Source organism: Artemia franciscana, unplaced genomic scaffold (assembly GCF_032884065.1).
Source record: "Artemia franciscana unplaced genomic scaffold, ASM3288406v1 PGA_scaffold_52, whole genome shotgun sequence".
In the NCBI taxonomy this organism is placed as follows: domain Eukaryota; kingdom Metazoa; phylum Arthropoda; class Branchiopoda; order Anostraca; family Artemiidae; genus Artemia; species Artemia franciscana.
In genome coordinates this window covers 1301823-1318185 of record NW_027062693.1, presented here as the reverse complement: position 1 = coordinate 1318185, position 16363 = coordinate 1301823, and the positions used below count along the sequence as shown (strand labels likewise).

General features: G+C 36.4%; 1 protein-coding gene across 1 annotated transcript in view; it reads left to right on the top strand.

Annotated features, from left to right (window-relative positions):
- Positions 1-14619, top strand: part of LOC136041965 (small G protein signaling modulator 3-like) — a 67578-nt gene extending 52959 nt beyond the window's left edge. Inside the window, exons 9-10 of the mRNA XM_065726784.1 lie at positions 2776-2936; positions 13021-14619. Of these exons, the coding sequence (XP_065582856.1) occupies positions 2776-2936; positions 13021-13216 (357 nt within the window). The 3' untranslated portion in view covers positions 13217-14619. The remainder of the gene's footprint in view (positions 1-2775; positions 2937-13020) is intronic.
- Positions 14620-16363: the final 1744 nt, after the last annotated feature.

Here is a 16363-nt window from a genome sequence, read left to right as displayed (position 1 = left end):
AAAGTATATGTCATCCATTTTTTTGTAGGATCCTTCATGAGATATACCAGTTTGAAAGTTCAAAGAGGTTGACAACTTCAGTAGTAAGGTACACACTGAAACCAAAAATAGGCCGATACCAATTGTGAGACATATAGGGGAGTTTTAAGCTACAGTCGGCTGTTAGCTAATAATCATCTTCGGTAATGAGGGGTTTGCAACTTTTGCTAGTTGGTGTACCTCTTATTTGTTTCTGGTGTATTTAATGGTAAGACCAATTTGGTTCCAGTAGTAAGACATGCAGGGAACTCGTAAGAGATAATCGGCTGATCATAGCGAAGAAACAGAACCAAAGTGTTGCCCTCGCAACACTTTACACGGCTAAGCCAAACAAACGTTGCCGCACCACCTGACGTTGCCCATGCGACGTAGATCTAGTTTTTGTTAGGTTTAGTTCAGTGAAGTATTTTGTGAAAATAAAGTAAAAAACATTTATCTTTATTTGGTTTTTTCTCGATGCAAAATATGTTTTATATTGGTTTTTCTGAGAGCCAATTCTTGTTTTGTAGCTTATATGACGGTCAAGATTTTTTTTTTTGTGATGTAATCAAGTTATGAAGGTTACGTTAACTTATAGTGACATATCTATGCGTTGAGAGTGTTCAATGAGGGATGCAATTCTTCTTAGGTTTAGTTCAGTGAAGTATTTTGTGAAAATAAAGGAAAAAAAATTTGTTTTTCATTTGGTTTTGCTCGATGCAAAATGTGTTTTATATTGTTTTTTTTCTGAGAGCCAATCCTTGTTTTGTAGCACACGATTGTCTGATGAAAGGTGACGTCAAAGTATCTTTTGGGAGTTTGCAGCTCAATCCTCCAGCTAACAAAGGCATTGATCCGAAGCATATTGAACGATATTAATTGATCACAGCATCAATATAGCACATCAAGTGGTTTATACATCCAATAAGGTTTTCTGACTAACTTTTGGGTGGATCAGGGAAAATTAAACTGTATTTAATCTTCCCACAAAGTCAACAAAGTCGGCCAATCGCAGAAGAGAACTGAGACTGGAATTCGAAATTGAAATAGTTCGGCATACTGAACAGTTTTTCTACTCTCGACAGATTTTGCATAGATTTGATGTCTGTCTATGGACAAAAGAATGCATTTGCGGAATCTGCGAAACACCGATGGAAAAACCGAAATCCTATTCAAAATTTCATATTCACCATTCCTTTATAATATTTACCCCGAATCATCAGGAAATTCTCTTACAAATCCTAATGGTTGGTGCGATACCAACGCGTCGTCAAACCCAAATTTAGATATAATCTGATTTGCACCTTTCTTGTCTATAGCATTGGGTATTGGAATTTTTGTTAATAGAATATTTTTGCAAAACCCTTCAAAAAAGGAAATTTTGGAGAGCCTTAGTGGCCAGCAGAAAAGAAAAATGTTTCAAATCTAGTGGGGCTCCAATGTCGTACCTCTGAACGAACCCGATGGGAAAAAACTGTTGTTTTTTTTTGCAGTCATGTACTTAGACTTTGAGATTTTGTGGCATCTGATGACTTACAGAAAATTGTCCTAAATTCGAGACGCTATTATGGATTTTCTACGTAAGACTTCTGAGGTTTAACGGGTTTTAAAAAGCAGCAATTTGAAAGACTGATTCTGAAGTAGAATAAGTGCTTTTTTTCAAAGGAAGTTGATCTGAGTGTGCATGATTATTTCACTGATGAAAAACTATGTCATTCATTTATTTGCAATGTTCTTTTTTTGTTTTTGTTTTTTAAATTTGGCTCATAAGACATACATACAAAAAAGAAAGCAAAAGAATTTGTTCGGTATTTCAAAATATTTGCTGGAGAATTTTTTAATTCTGTTATTCTGGTTAGGTATCTTTACGGCTTGCTACAGATGGTTTTAGCAAGTGGCTGGCTGGGGTGTCAGATAATATGGAATAAAATAGTGAAGGAAAATAAAAATTTCTGGTTTTCCTGAATTATAAAGAATATTAAATCTAAATTCTTTAAATAAAATTAAAAAAATCAAATAAAATAAATAGAATATTTTAAATTCATAATATTTATATTCTAATTGAATGTCAATCCTTATTCACTAGTCTGTAGTCTTAGTTTCATACGACAGGTCACGCAATTTTTACTAAATGAAATCAGTGTAATTTCACATAGCTGGTGACGTGATTTTTATTATTAACAATACCAGATAATGCCAAGGACAAATCCAAAGTTTTACCAAACCAAAGTCATTGATTGAACTGATTGAAAACTTCGGTTTTGTAAAGACAGTTTTTATTTTTTACTTAAAGCTTAAAAAGAAGTTGTTCAAGCTCAAAAGTGGCAGTCAGTCTACAATTCCCTTATAATGCTTACCCCAAATCATCATTACCTCGATTTTAATCTACAATTCAATTCCTTTTATTTATTTTTAATTCACTACGGAAGAGTACCTGGACGAATTTGTGAAAATTGTTCTGGCAATGTGATTGTTTCCTCCGTTCAAAAATGACGGTAAAAGAAAGAAAAAGATAGAAAAACTTTAGGAATTTTTTCATTTTTGTATTTTTTTTAAAAGTAATTATCAATAAATTTTTCACTAATTTTTATTTTTCGATGCAATTTTGCTATTGATATAACTACGGTTTATTGTTATAGAAACGTTCAGCTGCCTTATCTTATATAACTGAATTAAAAACAGAAAGAATGTATTTACAGAAATCATTCTACTTAATGCAAAGTAGTTACTATTATTAGTTTTTTGTTTTTTTTTTAGCTTTTATATCGATGTATTCGGGTTGTTAATGTAACGCACGATGCAGTTCATGCTCAGATGGACGTCAAGCTGCGCAGTCTTATTTGTTTAGGGCTAAATGAGCAGGCATTACACTTGTGGCTTGAAGTCTTATGCTCAGCAACGGAAACAGTTCAAAAATGGTAAGATCCTCTGTCTCATTATCAATGCGTTAGTATAAATAGTATAGTATAGTATAAATAGCAATAAATTAGTATATAGTATAGGATAAATAGTATAAAAATTTGTCAATGGATTAAAAACGTGGGTGCTTCAGACATCTAGCAGATGTAAATCTTTTAGACCTAACCTAATCTTGTGTAGATCTGCTAGTGTTTCCAGAGTAATTGCCTAGGGGTTTAGGGGCTCTTGTGAGTGGTTGAATGTCGAACTAAAAGAGCAAAAACTCATTAGAATACGTTTTAAAAGTGACTGTAAAATGTTATTTACGGATTTGTGTTGTTCCCTAATTGGCAGATGTCTACTGATTGACTACCAAATATTGTGGTTCTTGGCAATGCAGATGGGTCAAACGAAAAATAAAAAGTTATCAAATGGGATGAGAAAAGGTTACAGACGATTTTGACATGACTTACATAATTAAATAATGTGGTAATTTGCGGATTGCGCTCGAATAGACTACCAGAAATTGTGCTTTTTTTGACATTCACCTGGATTAAACCGGAAAGCAAAAAGCCCTCAGATGGTTTGGGAAGAGGCTATCAATTATCGTAAAATTTAATTTACATATTTACATAATTTCCGGATTTTTAAGGTTATGCTATAGAAGTTTTGCTTTTGGCAAAACTTGTGCCACCTTTGGAGGTCCTGGTGTTAGGCACCTCCTCACTTAGGAAGAGTTTTAAAGGAAGCGGTAATTTCATGGGAGGGGGCGTTATAAGTCATTGTTACCCCTGTTGAATTATTTATTGTAGTTGGGCATTAATATTAGGGGAGAGAAGTGTTCCTTGGACCTATGCTGATAGTAGCACTATCTTTGAAGAGAGACAAACAACCGAGTCTATAGTTTATTGTTTTCCCTCAGACATATATGTAAGACAGAGCATGTAGCAGAAGCTGCACTTGTCGACTGTTAAATAACAAAAGGCTTTGACAGCCTAGAAGTAATTATTTTTACATTTGATATTTATTTATAGTTTCATAATTATTGATCTTATAAATTAACAAGAGCTAAGAGCTCATATGGTACTTGTGACAAGGTTGGAAGAGCCAAGAGCTCCAATTGTATGAGCTCTAGCAAAATGGTATGAGCAGAGACTTAATGCCGTTCGGGGTTTAAAGTAAGAGCTCTGAGTCACGAGCTCCTTTTAAATATCAAAATTCATTCAGATCCGATCACCCACTCGTAAGTTAAAAATACCTCAAGTTTTCTATTTTTCCTCTACGTTCAGCCCCTCAGATTGTCGAATCGGGAAAAAGGACTTTATGAAGTCAATTTGTGCAGCTCCCTGACACGCCTACTAATTTTCATGGTCCTAGCACGTCCAGAAGCACAAACTCGCCAAGGCACTGAACCCAACCCCCTACCCTCTCCCCCAAAGAGAACGGATCCAGTCCGGTTATGTCAATCACGTATCTACGACATTTATAACGTTTTCTTAGATTTCGGGTTTCCCACTCCGAACCCTCGCCCGATGTCAACAGATCTGGTCGGGATTTGAAATAAGAGCTCTGCGACATGAGTTCCTTCTAAATATCAAATTTCATTAAGATTTGGTCACTCATTCTTAAGTTAAATATCCCTCAACTTTTCTAGTTTTTCCAAATTAACAGCCCCAGCTCCCCGAAAGAGAACGGACCCGTTCCAATTAGGTCAATCTCGTATCTATAACTTGTGCTTATTCTTCCCATCAAGTTTCATCCCGATCTCTCCACTCTAAGCGTTTTCCAAGACTTCTGGTTCTCCCCCTCAAATTCTCTATGTCCCCGGATCCGATTCGAATTGAAAATGCAGCATCTGAGATACGAGATTCTTCTATATATCAAGTTTCATTTAGATCCGATCACCCATTCGTAAGATACCTCGATTTTCACGTTTTCCAAGAATTCCGGTTTCCCCCTCCAACTCCCCCCAATGTCAACGGATCTGGTCGGGATTTAAAACGAGAGTTTTAAAGCACAAGATCCATCTAAATATCAAATTTCATTAAGATCTGATCACCCGTTCGTAAGTTACAAATACCTCATTTTTTCTCATTTTTCCGAATTATTCTCCCCTCCCAACTCCACCAACGAGGGTGAATCCGGTCCGGTTATGTCGGTCACGTATCTTGGACTTTTGCTTATTTTTCCCACCAAGTTTCATCCTGATCTCTCCGCTTCAAGCGTTTTCCAAGATTTCCAACCTCTCCCCCCCCCCAATGACACTGGATCCAGTTGGCATTTAAAATAAGAGACATGAGTTACGAGATCCTTCTTAATATGAAATTTCATTAAGATCCGATCACTCCTTCGTAAGTTAGAAATACCTCATTTTTTCAAATTTTTCAGAATTAATCAATTAATCCTTACCCCCCCCCCCCAACTACCCCAAAAAGAGTGGAACAGTTCTGGTTATGTCAATCACGTATCTAAGACTTGTGATTATTTTTCCCACCAAGTTTCATCACGATCTCTCCATTCTAAGCGTTTTCCAAGATTTTAGGTTCCCCTCAACTCCCCCGAATGTCACCGGATCCGATCAGGATTTAAAATGAGAGCTCTGAACCACGAAATCCATCTAAACTTAAAATTTCATCAAGATCCGATCACTCCTTCGTAAGTCAAAAATAACTAATTTTTTTCTAATTTTTCAGAATTAACTGCCCCCTCCCCGACTCCCCAAAGAGAGAGGATCCGTTTTGGTTATGTCAATCACATATCTAGGACTTGTGCTTATTTTTCCCACCAAGTTTCATCCTGATTCCTCCTCTCAAAGTGTTTTCCAAGATTTTAGGTCCCTCCCCCAATGTCACCGGATCCGGTCAGGATTTGAAATAAGAGCTCTGAGACAAGGTATCCTTCCAAACATCAAATTTCATTAAGATGCGATCACTCCTTCGTAAGTTAAAAATAACCCATGTTTTCAAATTTTTTAGAATTGACCCATCCACCCCCCAACTCCCCCAAAGAGAGCGGATCCGTTCCGGTTATATCAGTCACGTATCTAGGACTTGTGCTTATTTTCCCACCAAGTTTCATCCCGATCCCTCCACTCTAAGCGTTTTTCAAGGTTTTAGGTCTCCCCCCAGTGTCATCAGATCCGGTCGGGATTTAAAATAAGAGCACTGAAACAAGTTATCCTTCCAAACATCAAATTTCATTAAGATGCGATCACTCCTTCGTAAGTTAAAAATAACCAATTTTTCAATTTTTTTTGAATTTACCCACCCACCCCCTAACTCCCCCAAAGAGAGCGGATCCGTTCCGGTTATATCAGTCACGTATCTAGGACTTGTGCTTATATTTCCCACCAAGTTTCATCCCGATCCCTCCACTCCAAGCGTTCTACAAGATTTTAGCCCTCCCCCCCCCAATGTCACCAGATCTGGTCGGGATTTAAAATAAGAGCTCTGAGACACGATATCCTTCCAAATATCAAGTTTCATTAAGATCCGATCGCCCGTTCTTAAGTTAAAAATACCTCATTTGTTCTAATTTTTTCAATTTAACCGTCCCCCCGCTCATCCCCCCAGGTGGTCGAATCGGGGAAACAACAATTTTTAATTTAATATGGTCTGGTTCCTGATACGCCTGCCAAATTTCATCGTCCTAGCTTACCTGGAAGTGCCTAAAGTAGCAAAACCGGGACAGACAGACAGACCGACAGAATTTGCGATTGCTATGTCACTTGGTAGATACCAAGTGCCATAAAAATTAACCCTGTCCCAATACCACATAACTTGATAACAAGAACATGCAAGAACATGTGTTTGAATAATGTCTTGAGTTACCTTACAATCTCCGGTTGGCTATTTTTTTGTGGGGTGCCACACTGGTGCACCCTGGTCAAAGCTAAAGTAGTGTACCTTGGACCTAAAGCCAAAGTAGACTATTTGCTTTTATGCATTCATAGAATTTTATTCTATTACCTATGTACCTCAGGCTCAGAGTAAATTGTATTTTAAATATTGTTGTCTAGGTTTTAACTATGTTACATGTAAAAAAAAATATATATCGTAAACCTACTTAGAAAAAAAAAATACATCCTTAATCAGGACTTACCCAAAGGCAATACCAAGAAAGCAACCCAAAAATGAAGAAAAACTTAAATTGTGCATTTTGACCAATACACATAACATCTGCAGAGATAACAAATAAAACAAGACAGAGTGTTGTACAACTCAAATTTGGACATGGACGTTGAGAGTGGTGAAGATTTTTAATATGAAGGTTCTGGGTCTTTAGAGGAAGATTTAACAAAACTTGAGAACGCTGATCTCAAGTGTATACACCAACTGTGGTGTATCTTGGTCATAAATACATTTTTTTTTGTAAAATACTATATAAAAAAACAAATATAAAAACAGTTTTAGGAAAAATATATTATTATTGTTATTTATTGGAAACTGTATCATACAAAGAAATGAAAATACGGAGTAATAAACGAAGAAAAAAAACTAAGCGCGAAAACAAACACTTGTAAAAACATAGCAGCAAATAGGTCTTTACTACTGGGCCAGTACCGATGACCAAGTCAACTGTCAAACGGGAACTATTTGCGGCACGAATTTGCTTTTCTACAGCTATAATGGAATCAGTAGTGCTGAATTTGAAGTAAGAGTTACGGGTCCAAGGGGAAAAACGTAGAAGATATTTTTCGAACCGGAAGAAAACTAAACGAATTTTTGACTTGTCAGATTTTTTGAGTATTTTCCAAAACGGCGATATGTTCAGATAATGTGGTAGAGCGACAGCTGAAAATTTTCGAAAGAAGACGGTGGTTGAAGCGTAACTTATTCATTACAAAAGAAGCATATGATAACCCAACTCTATATTCAATGTGAGCAATTAATAGATGTGAGGAATATCCCCAGGTGACGCTTGCTTCCAGTTAAAGAATGCAACTTCGGACTTTTCACCATGGAAATGAAGACCTAGTTTTGCAAACTCAAAACTGTAGCGTTGCGAAAATTTGGCTAAGGCGCTGGATATTATGGTTCAAATTCAGAATGTCGTCTGCATAACGTACAAGAGATAAATCAAGATCGGCGAAGATAAAAATATGTGGGAACAGCTTATTGTGCATCAAAAACTCTGTTATTGAAGAGTGAAGGGGAAGAAACAGCACCTTGACAGTTCCAACGCTTTACGAACATCGTAACAGGCTAACATGAAAGTTTCACCTGATGCATCAGCATTGATCAGTGCGTTTGTGACAACCGATAAAGCGTGGGCACAACCGAGACGTGGCTGGAATACTAATTGGTAAGGTCGAACGTAGCATTTGGTATTCAGATTGTCAATGAACAGAAGTCCGAAAAGCTTGCAGAAGGTAGTAGCCACAGTTATAGGACGGAAAGACGAGCACTGGTTGGCGAGTGTGCCATTCTTTGGAATTGGAGGGAGATCTCCAATCGATAAAGAAGAAGGTACAACTCCTTGTGTAGCAATCATCTGCATCAAAAGGGCCATATGGTTTACCAGCAGCTCGCTTCCATGTAGAATGTGAAGAGCGCTCACTTTGTCGATGCCAGCAGATTTCTTACGTTTTGGGCATTGGATCGCTCGCAGTACATAATCAACAAAACAACAAAATTGTCGGTAAGATAACTAGACAGAAATTTATCAAGCTAATCTTCATATTTGGACTATAGGCCGGCATCTGGTGGGGATAATTCAGCAGAGAAGTACAAATATGACTCAGATTCAGGAATATCTTGAGCAGGTATGCGGATAGGATAGGAAGGTTAGGATAGAGAAGTTTGCTGGGACGTCTCTTCAACTATCTGGTTCAAGGGGATGGATAGTTTTCTTTCAAACTTTCTTTTGGTAGAAAGACGATGTCAAAGCCCTATCTAGAGCGAGGACGGTCACAATAGAGCCACAAAGTGTACCAAGACTTGAATTTTCTACAAGCGTCAACTGGGTTTGGATTACTGGACCAATGCTTCGTGACACCCCGACATTTAAGTTTAAGAGGTATAGTGGCTTTTTCTCTGCATCGTAGGGCATGGCGAATTTGTACAAAATAGATATCTAGCAACACCTTTATTTCATTTGCAGCAGCTTGGGGATTTCTCATGAGTAGCTGGAACGGAACATAATTTCGTGTAGGACAGAATTAGTAACTGTTGCGAAAAGATCACCATGGATGTTTTTCCAATCCCTGTAAAATTGGGTCTGAGGCTGATTTAGTTGTGGGGTGAGAATAGACTCAGCAGAAGGACAAGACATAGATGCAGATATTGGAAGGTTGTTTGATAGTTGAAAGTCAGTAACGACGTGAAGAAACCGCATGGTCAAAGTTCGAAACTTGACTTGAATGGTGTGTAAATGTAATCGGGACCTTTTGGCAAGATCCTAAGCCAATCGTCAAAAACATCAGACGAAATGGAATTTCACAATAACGAGGTGTCAGTTGAATTACAGTTAAAATGTCCTATAATACACAACACTTATGTAAATGGCAAATCTTTGAAAGGCGAGACCCTAGTTTCTCACACGCAGAAGTAAATACTAACTCCAATCGGTCATTGTGGTAATCTGTCGGGGGATAGACGTTTACGATAACATACTCATCTACACGGACGGCAAGAATAAAATCATATCTATCAAAAATACTCGACCGGCACGAGGTCCTAACATGTATCGTAATACTACCCAAGGGACGGCCACTGGAAGTGGATCGTCTAGCGGGCACCGAATAGCTAGCAAAATTATTGTCGATTTTCAGAAGGCCTTAACTAAGACTCGTCAAAAAATGTTCTTGCAAGCACAACGCGTCACAGTTCGAAAGTAAACCTTTTATCACAGGCGAAGTTTGACTAAAAGTTCACATTCAATGAAAGCACAGCTTGTGCATTAGTTGACAGATCCATCTCATACCGTGGGTTTTACTAGTTGACTGTTGTCACTGGGACACTTTACACTATAATAAGTATGGTCGGCAACTTTACATTCTAGACAGATCATATTTTCTGAACACAGAGAGGCACTGAACCCTTTTTTTGAACACTTAAAGTTGTGATCGCATGATTCACAGTGAAAGCAGAGGGCCACTTATTGGAGCATTGCGATGCCAGATACCCGGTTTTATGACACGAGAAACAACGCTTTGGGAGATATACGAATGCTTGTGCAGAAAACTTTGTAGCTAACTTTCACAGACACTTTCAAGAACTGATCCAGGTTTTGTTTCGACTCAGAGTAGACCTTGAACACTCATGACTTTCCGCACTGTGAAACTTTCACGCAATTTGGTACCAGAGATTTGACTTGATTTCTCATCGCATTTGGTTGGTACGCCTTTCAGGGCCCCTGTAAACAGTTGGGATTTCACACTCACCGAGATACCTGAGGTATTATTACTACCATTCTCGGCAATTTTGTTCGCTGCACACTTTGACTTAACAACAAGTTTCCATTCTGAGGCCGATTTCTAAGTTTAGTTATATCACCTGAGGCCTAAGGGCAAAGTTTATTGTTTAAGTCCTTACGAGTACTTTGTGAGGCCAGGTTAGCAGGCTTAGTTGTAATGTTGCTGTCAATTTCAGCTGGCCAAAAAGGTCCTGAATGCGTCGCATTCTCTAAAAAGCCGTCAATTTTTTGAATGAGTTCATTAACTTTCGAGACTAAAGAAGCCAAGACTGCCTCCCCGATTGTGAAAGTGACAAGATCAAAAAAGTTAGAAATGCGGGATTATCCTTTGCTGCCTTATTTAACTGTTTACAGATGTTAAATGCATTATCTTCATCTTTTGCATGTTTCAAACATTGGCTCTGAATATTCCGCTCCTTGTACAAAGCTCTTTAGCTCTAACAGTAGTACCATGATAAAAAAACTCACAGCTTTTCTGATAATCAGGTCAATTTTCGCATCATCAATCATGGATCTGGTAATAAAGTTTAGCAACAGATTTAAAATAATCTTCCAATTTTGATTGGTCATTGCGCAATCTAAATATCATAACCAGGGACAGTCTAGTATTTCTTTATCGTTCAAATTTCAGTCAACACAGATAGATGTGAGATAGATGTGAGTTGGAAAGTTATTAGTAGCTAAACGGGATGGGACTACTTTACTTCCAGATACCTCCACTAGAGTTATAGAAATCTCAGCACTTATCTCAGTAATTGGCAGCTGACTTGAGTTTTGAATTGGGATTCAATACAGGTAGAAATTACCTTTCATAATGTCTTTTATCCTTACAAAAATTATCAACACAAGTAAGCTAGGTACAACATTTTTTTAAGATTTACAAAAAAAAAGGATAATTGGTCAGAGGTACACCACTCTTCCATGCCAACAATTTATAGTATTTCCGTTTTCAGTGATTTCTGATTCCAGGAGGCAGAATCAGGTTGGTCACTCGAGAATTACTGGAAACAGAGGCCAATATAATTTTAAACCTTTATGCAAATTACTTTCAGGTTTTCTCGTGACTTTTTGGGTTTTGTCCTCTGTTAAAAAAGGAAGATATTTCTTCATTGCGTATTGAGCATTTCCCGTATCGCAGATTCCTTTTTCTCTTCCTTCCGTGGTATCGCAATAAGAAGAAAATGCCAAAATTGGTGATGAATGTTGTTATTAGTAAAGGTACCGCTCTAAGCAGAAAGCTTTCGGATATCAACAATAATATAGTGCATCCCTACCACTGTGTTGAAAGTTTTTATTTTTGATAATATAATTTGTTGTAGCTCTGAACGGGATGAGGGACTGTACGTAGATGTGTGCCCTATGTTTTTTTTTGTTTTTTTTTTTTGTTTTTTGCTGTGATGAGAGGTTTGCATTGGTAATATTGATACCGTTCCACTGTCTTGAAAGTTTTATTTTTAATTATTGTTTTTTTTATTGTTTTCTTTTTTCTTTTTTTTGTTTTCCTCTTCTGCTTATTTTTTGTAATTAGTTCGATAAAAATAAATAACAATAATAATTGTAGCTCTTGTTGTTTTGGGGAGGAACTTTACATAGATGTGTCTGTCGTATGGAGTGCTATGGGTTTTTTTAATCGTTTTATTAGAATTTATTTTATTAGAAATCGTTTTATTAGATTATTATGATTATTTATCTTTTTTATGTTTAGTAGAATTAGTTATTTTATCAGAATAACTTTAAAATAATTCATCATCATAGCAATAGGAAGAGCGTTTTAAAAAGAAAAAAGGAAAGTATATGTAAAGAATTTAAATTAACATGAGAGGAGGTCATATTCATAAATTTGATTGCATATTTTGCCTACGAAGTTAGCCTATATATTTTGCTAATATAAGTATAGAATTTTGCTATCATATTTTGCTAAGGATATATTACCTATAGAAATGGAGAAAGGTAGTAAACTATGATTCTTCATTTTTTTTTTTTTTTTTCACAACCCATACAGGACCTACAGCTTGAAAAATCCATGCGTTATATTCTTTTTTAAAACACTATTAAAGTAATAAATAAATAAATGTATATTTTAAAATACAAATAGATTTACATAAAAACTAGCTCATAATGCTGACAATTTAACGCCTTAGCCTAACGCTGCAAGCTTATCCTGAAAAATATCTTGGTCACCTACCAGTATTATAACATTCCCTCTCAATAACACTCATCAGCCACTCTTAATCATGTTTCCCTCGCCCAAAGAGGTTTTTTCTTGCATCCCTCGGTGTTCAGCTCTCACCCCTCGAATGAAGCACACTTTCATTTATATGCCCATAAATTGGGGATTAAGAGCCTGCATTGTTTCTAACCTTTCATGTATTTTCTTCTTTCACTGAGAGGAAAACATTCATCGTTTCATTTAAACCTCAATTTTTGAATATCTTAAATAAACCTTAATTATGATCTATAATGCTCACCTTGATTCTTTGAAGCAAGTACAAATTTGATATATTAAAGAAAAGTCAAGTAACAATGTAAAGCCTGCTGGAACGTACAGAGTTCGAGTAAGTGTGGGGAATAAAAAATTTATTGAAGCAATCCCCCTTTAGTGGACCTCAGTATTTAGGTAGCTACTTCCTTTTTTGGTGTTTAAATCAAAAAAAGTATTCATATGAAAATAATTATTCGTTGTTTCAGGTATTACCCTTGGAGTTTTCTGAGTAGCCCTGCCTGGATTCAAATCAAGTGTGAACTTCGCGTTTTGTCTCAATTTTCATTCAACTTAAATCCAGACTGGGAGCTCCCCGTCACATCTTCTGAAAGATCTCAGCCAATTCGAGATGGTGTCCGAGACATGTTAGTTAAACATCACCTATTTAGCTGGGATCTATAAATGTGAATTATTTTATTAAATTGGATTCACTGTATTTATGCATTCGCCAGAAGATAAAAGTACATATACTGCCATGTACTCTTATACCAAATGTTGTATACGTGTGTGTACGGCTAAATTACGTGCATGATAAATTACCTGGTCTTTCTTTACACATAGTGACGAGAACAATGAAAAGGGAAAAGAAAGGACAGTGGCTATGTATTGCTTTTCAAACGGCTAAATTTTAGCCCTGAAAATAACCGATTGTGCCTCTCAGCAGGTAATGCTGTAAAAAAAGGACGCATTACTGCAAGAATTGACTTGAGAGAGGAAAGAGGCTGCTCCATTCCCCTTCAAATCCGATTCGAAATCTTGAGCTTAGGTCTGTATAACATTTATAATCCATCAGCGATCTAGTGAAACAACCTAAATTTCCTCTTTTTTATACTAACTACAAAACTATGATTGATTAAAATCGAACATCGGATACCTCCGAATCAATATCTTGGATATGTGGCAGTATAACGTGTGCTATTGTCTTTCAGTAATCCATTGAAAGCACCTATATTTTTCGTTTTTTTAAGTACAAATTTATGATTGATTAAAATCCAAAGTTTATTAAAAAAAATAGATTTTTTTCTCAATTAATTTTCAGAGAATGGATACATTTCAAATTCTGACACTTCTTGTGCAAACGGTGCAGAGGCAAAAAACGGTGCAGAGGGGGCAGAAGTCGATGCCTTTCCAACTCCTTTTGTTTATTTAAGAAAAGCTTCAATTTTCGGAATTAGTGAATTTTACTGTATACTTGATCAAGAAAGTATTTTACTTAAGAGGCAATCGTGCCAAGGCACAATTTTTCGGCATATATATATATATATATATATATATATATATATATATATATATATATATATATATATATATATATATATATATATATATGTATATGTATATATATCCACGTTTCAGACTCTGTTGGATTGTCTTTTTTATCGGAATTTCCCTGTGCATAAGACCAAACAAGCTGATAGATAAATTTCAAAGTCCTATTTAAATTTAGCATTTGTGTTTAAATTCCACATCCTCCCTATATGTTTCGCACCCTCCTTGTGTTAAAACCGAAGGAGGTGATTCATAAATTTCTCATTCCTCCTGTGTATTTCAAGTCCTTTCTATGCACAATAGTAGAGAAGAAGCTGATCGGTAAATTCGAAATCAGAGTGTATTTAGAATAATAAAAACGTAGGGTGCGGTTTAGTTAATTAAAAACTGTATGCACAATCAAAAGCAGCATTGCTTTATCCGTACTTTTATTTTTTGAATTGAGACTGATGCCTGGTTATGGAAGTTGTACATCTTTTCTGTTTTGAATATATGTTGTATGGTCCTTTTTTAAAATAAAATGTCGAAATAATGTATCTTTGTTTTGATAATTTTCCGTTTTGGTTGGTTTTGTTAGTTTTTCCTCTCTTGTATTATTACTGTCATTATTTTATTTCGAAAGATTTACGGTGCCAAAAATAATGCTGACATTCCGCTAGTCATGGCAATCACTATTGTTGCTTAGAACAATGAATGATACTCCTCTGTTTCCGTCTAATTTTTTTTTGGTACGAACTTCCACCTGGATAAGTTAAAAAAATTTGAGGTTGCTTATACTTTTTTTTGGGGGGGGGACTTACTTTATTCCCTTCAAACATAGAATACACAGTCTCTTAAATTATTTTTGGGGCAGTTTCTTAAAGGATTTTCGGACAATTTTTTCTTAATTTAATTTGAAGCTTTATTCTGAGAAAAGTTTGATCTTACTTTGGATGTTATATGACCAGAAGAAAAAAAAATTACTCCAGCATAGCTGAATATCCAGTTTGCTTCTGATTCGGATCCGGGTTGAAAGATTAGTTTTTCTGACAGGCAAATTTGTGTTAAAACAACTAAAGTTTTTGTTAATGTACTGATAACAATCACAGTTCGTACTCTTCTTCTAGAAGAGGTTCTAAACATACAAGTTTTATAGGGAGACGTCAGGGAGTTCACATTTCAATCAGGCATCCAGCCGTTATTTAAATATTGATGGTTTTCCGCTTGACAAAATGTACCGTATTCTGTCAGAATTTGCGTCAAAGGTGGTCTCTCTTGTTCTAATATCTGTTAAAGTCATAAAATATATTCAGTTTTACCTTAAACTACTTATTATCATCCGTTTTGGCTTCTTATACTACAAGTCTCGATCATTATTGACTCAGAATATTATTCAGCAGATAATGAAATGATAATCCTAACAATTTGAATAATAACAAAGTCACCTGAAAAAGTAAAGAACTTCTTCCTTTACTGATAATACAAAAAACTGACACTTGCATTAAGTATCCTTAAAGAATTGCTTAGCCTCAAACAAAGACAGTCAAAACCTATACTATATCATGAGGGGTTCTTGCTATAAAAGTTTGTGCTCGTTTGACCATGTTTCAATTTGCTCTGTTTTTATGTCAGGTCGTTGTTTCGGTTATGACCAGTACCATGTTTTAATCCCAAAGTCTTTTAGTAGGTTATTCTCTAAGCCACAAGCTAAACCTTCGTATGGGTACGATGGTAGTACTAAAAATTTGACAAAAACGTGGATGGATTTCAGAGGGAGGCCCCGCCCTTTCCGACTATGATATCAGCTCGCAGCCCCCTGTGCCAAGACCATTACAGCTCGGTTCCTCTGGAGTTCTGTCGGACGTGTCCGACTTCTCCCGGGTACTAAAGGCTGGAGTCTTACCTACCGACCCAAATTCCCTCGCGCACATTTCCGTTCCCCCCTCCGTGTCTACCCAACCCACTTCCCCTGCCTCATTCTCGTTTACAGCACTCCCACTGAACAACAGCAACTCACAGCACCCTTTTCAATCACGTGCCCCTTTCGGAGCCCCTTCGCTACATTTACCCTGGAGGATTACATAGATAGAAGCCTAGAGTCAGTTACGAAAACAGAACCTCTCACTGCTGCTGTTAAGTTGAACAGTAGGATAAAGCTGAAAGAGAATTGTTTAGATGATTTTAATTTCTCAACTTTTCTTTACAGCAACGCAGAAAATTTGAGTATAAATAAAGTGTGTAAGTTAGAGAGTTTGATTAATATAGTTAAAGCTTCAGACGTAGTTGTTACTGAAGTGCACC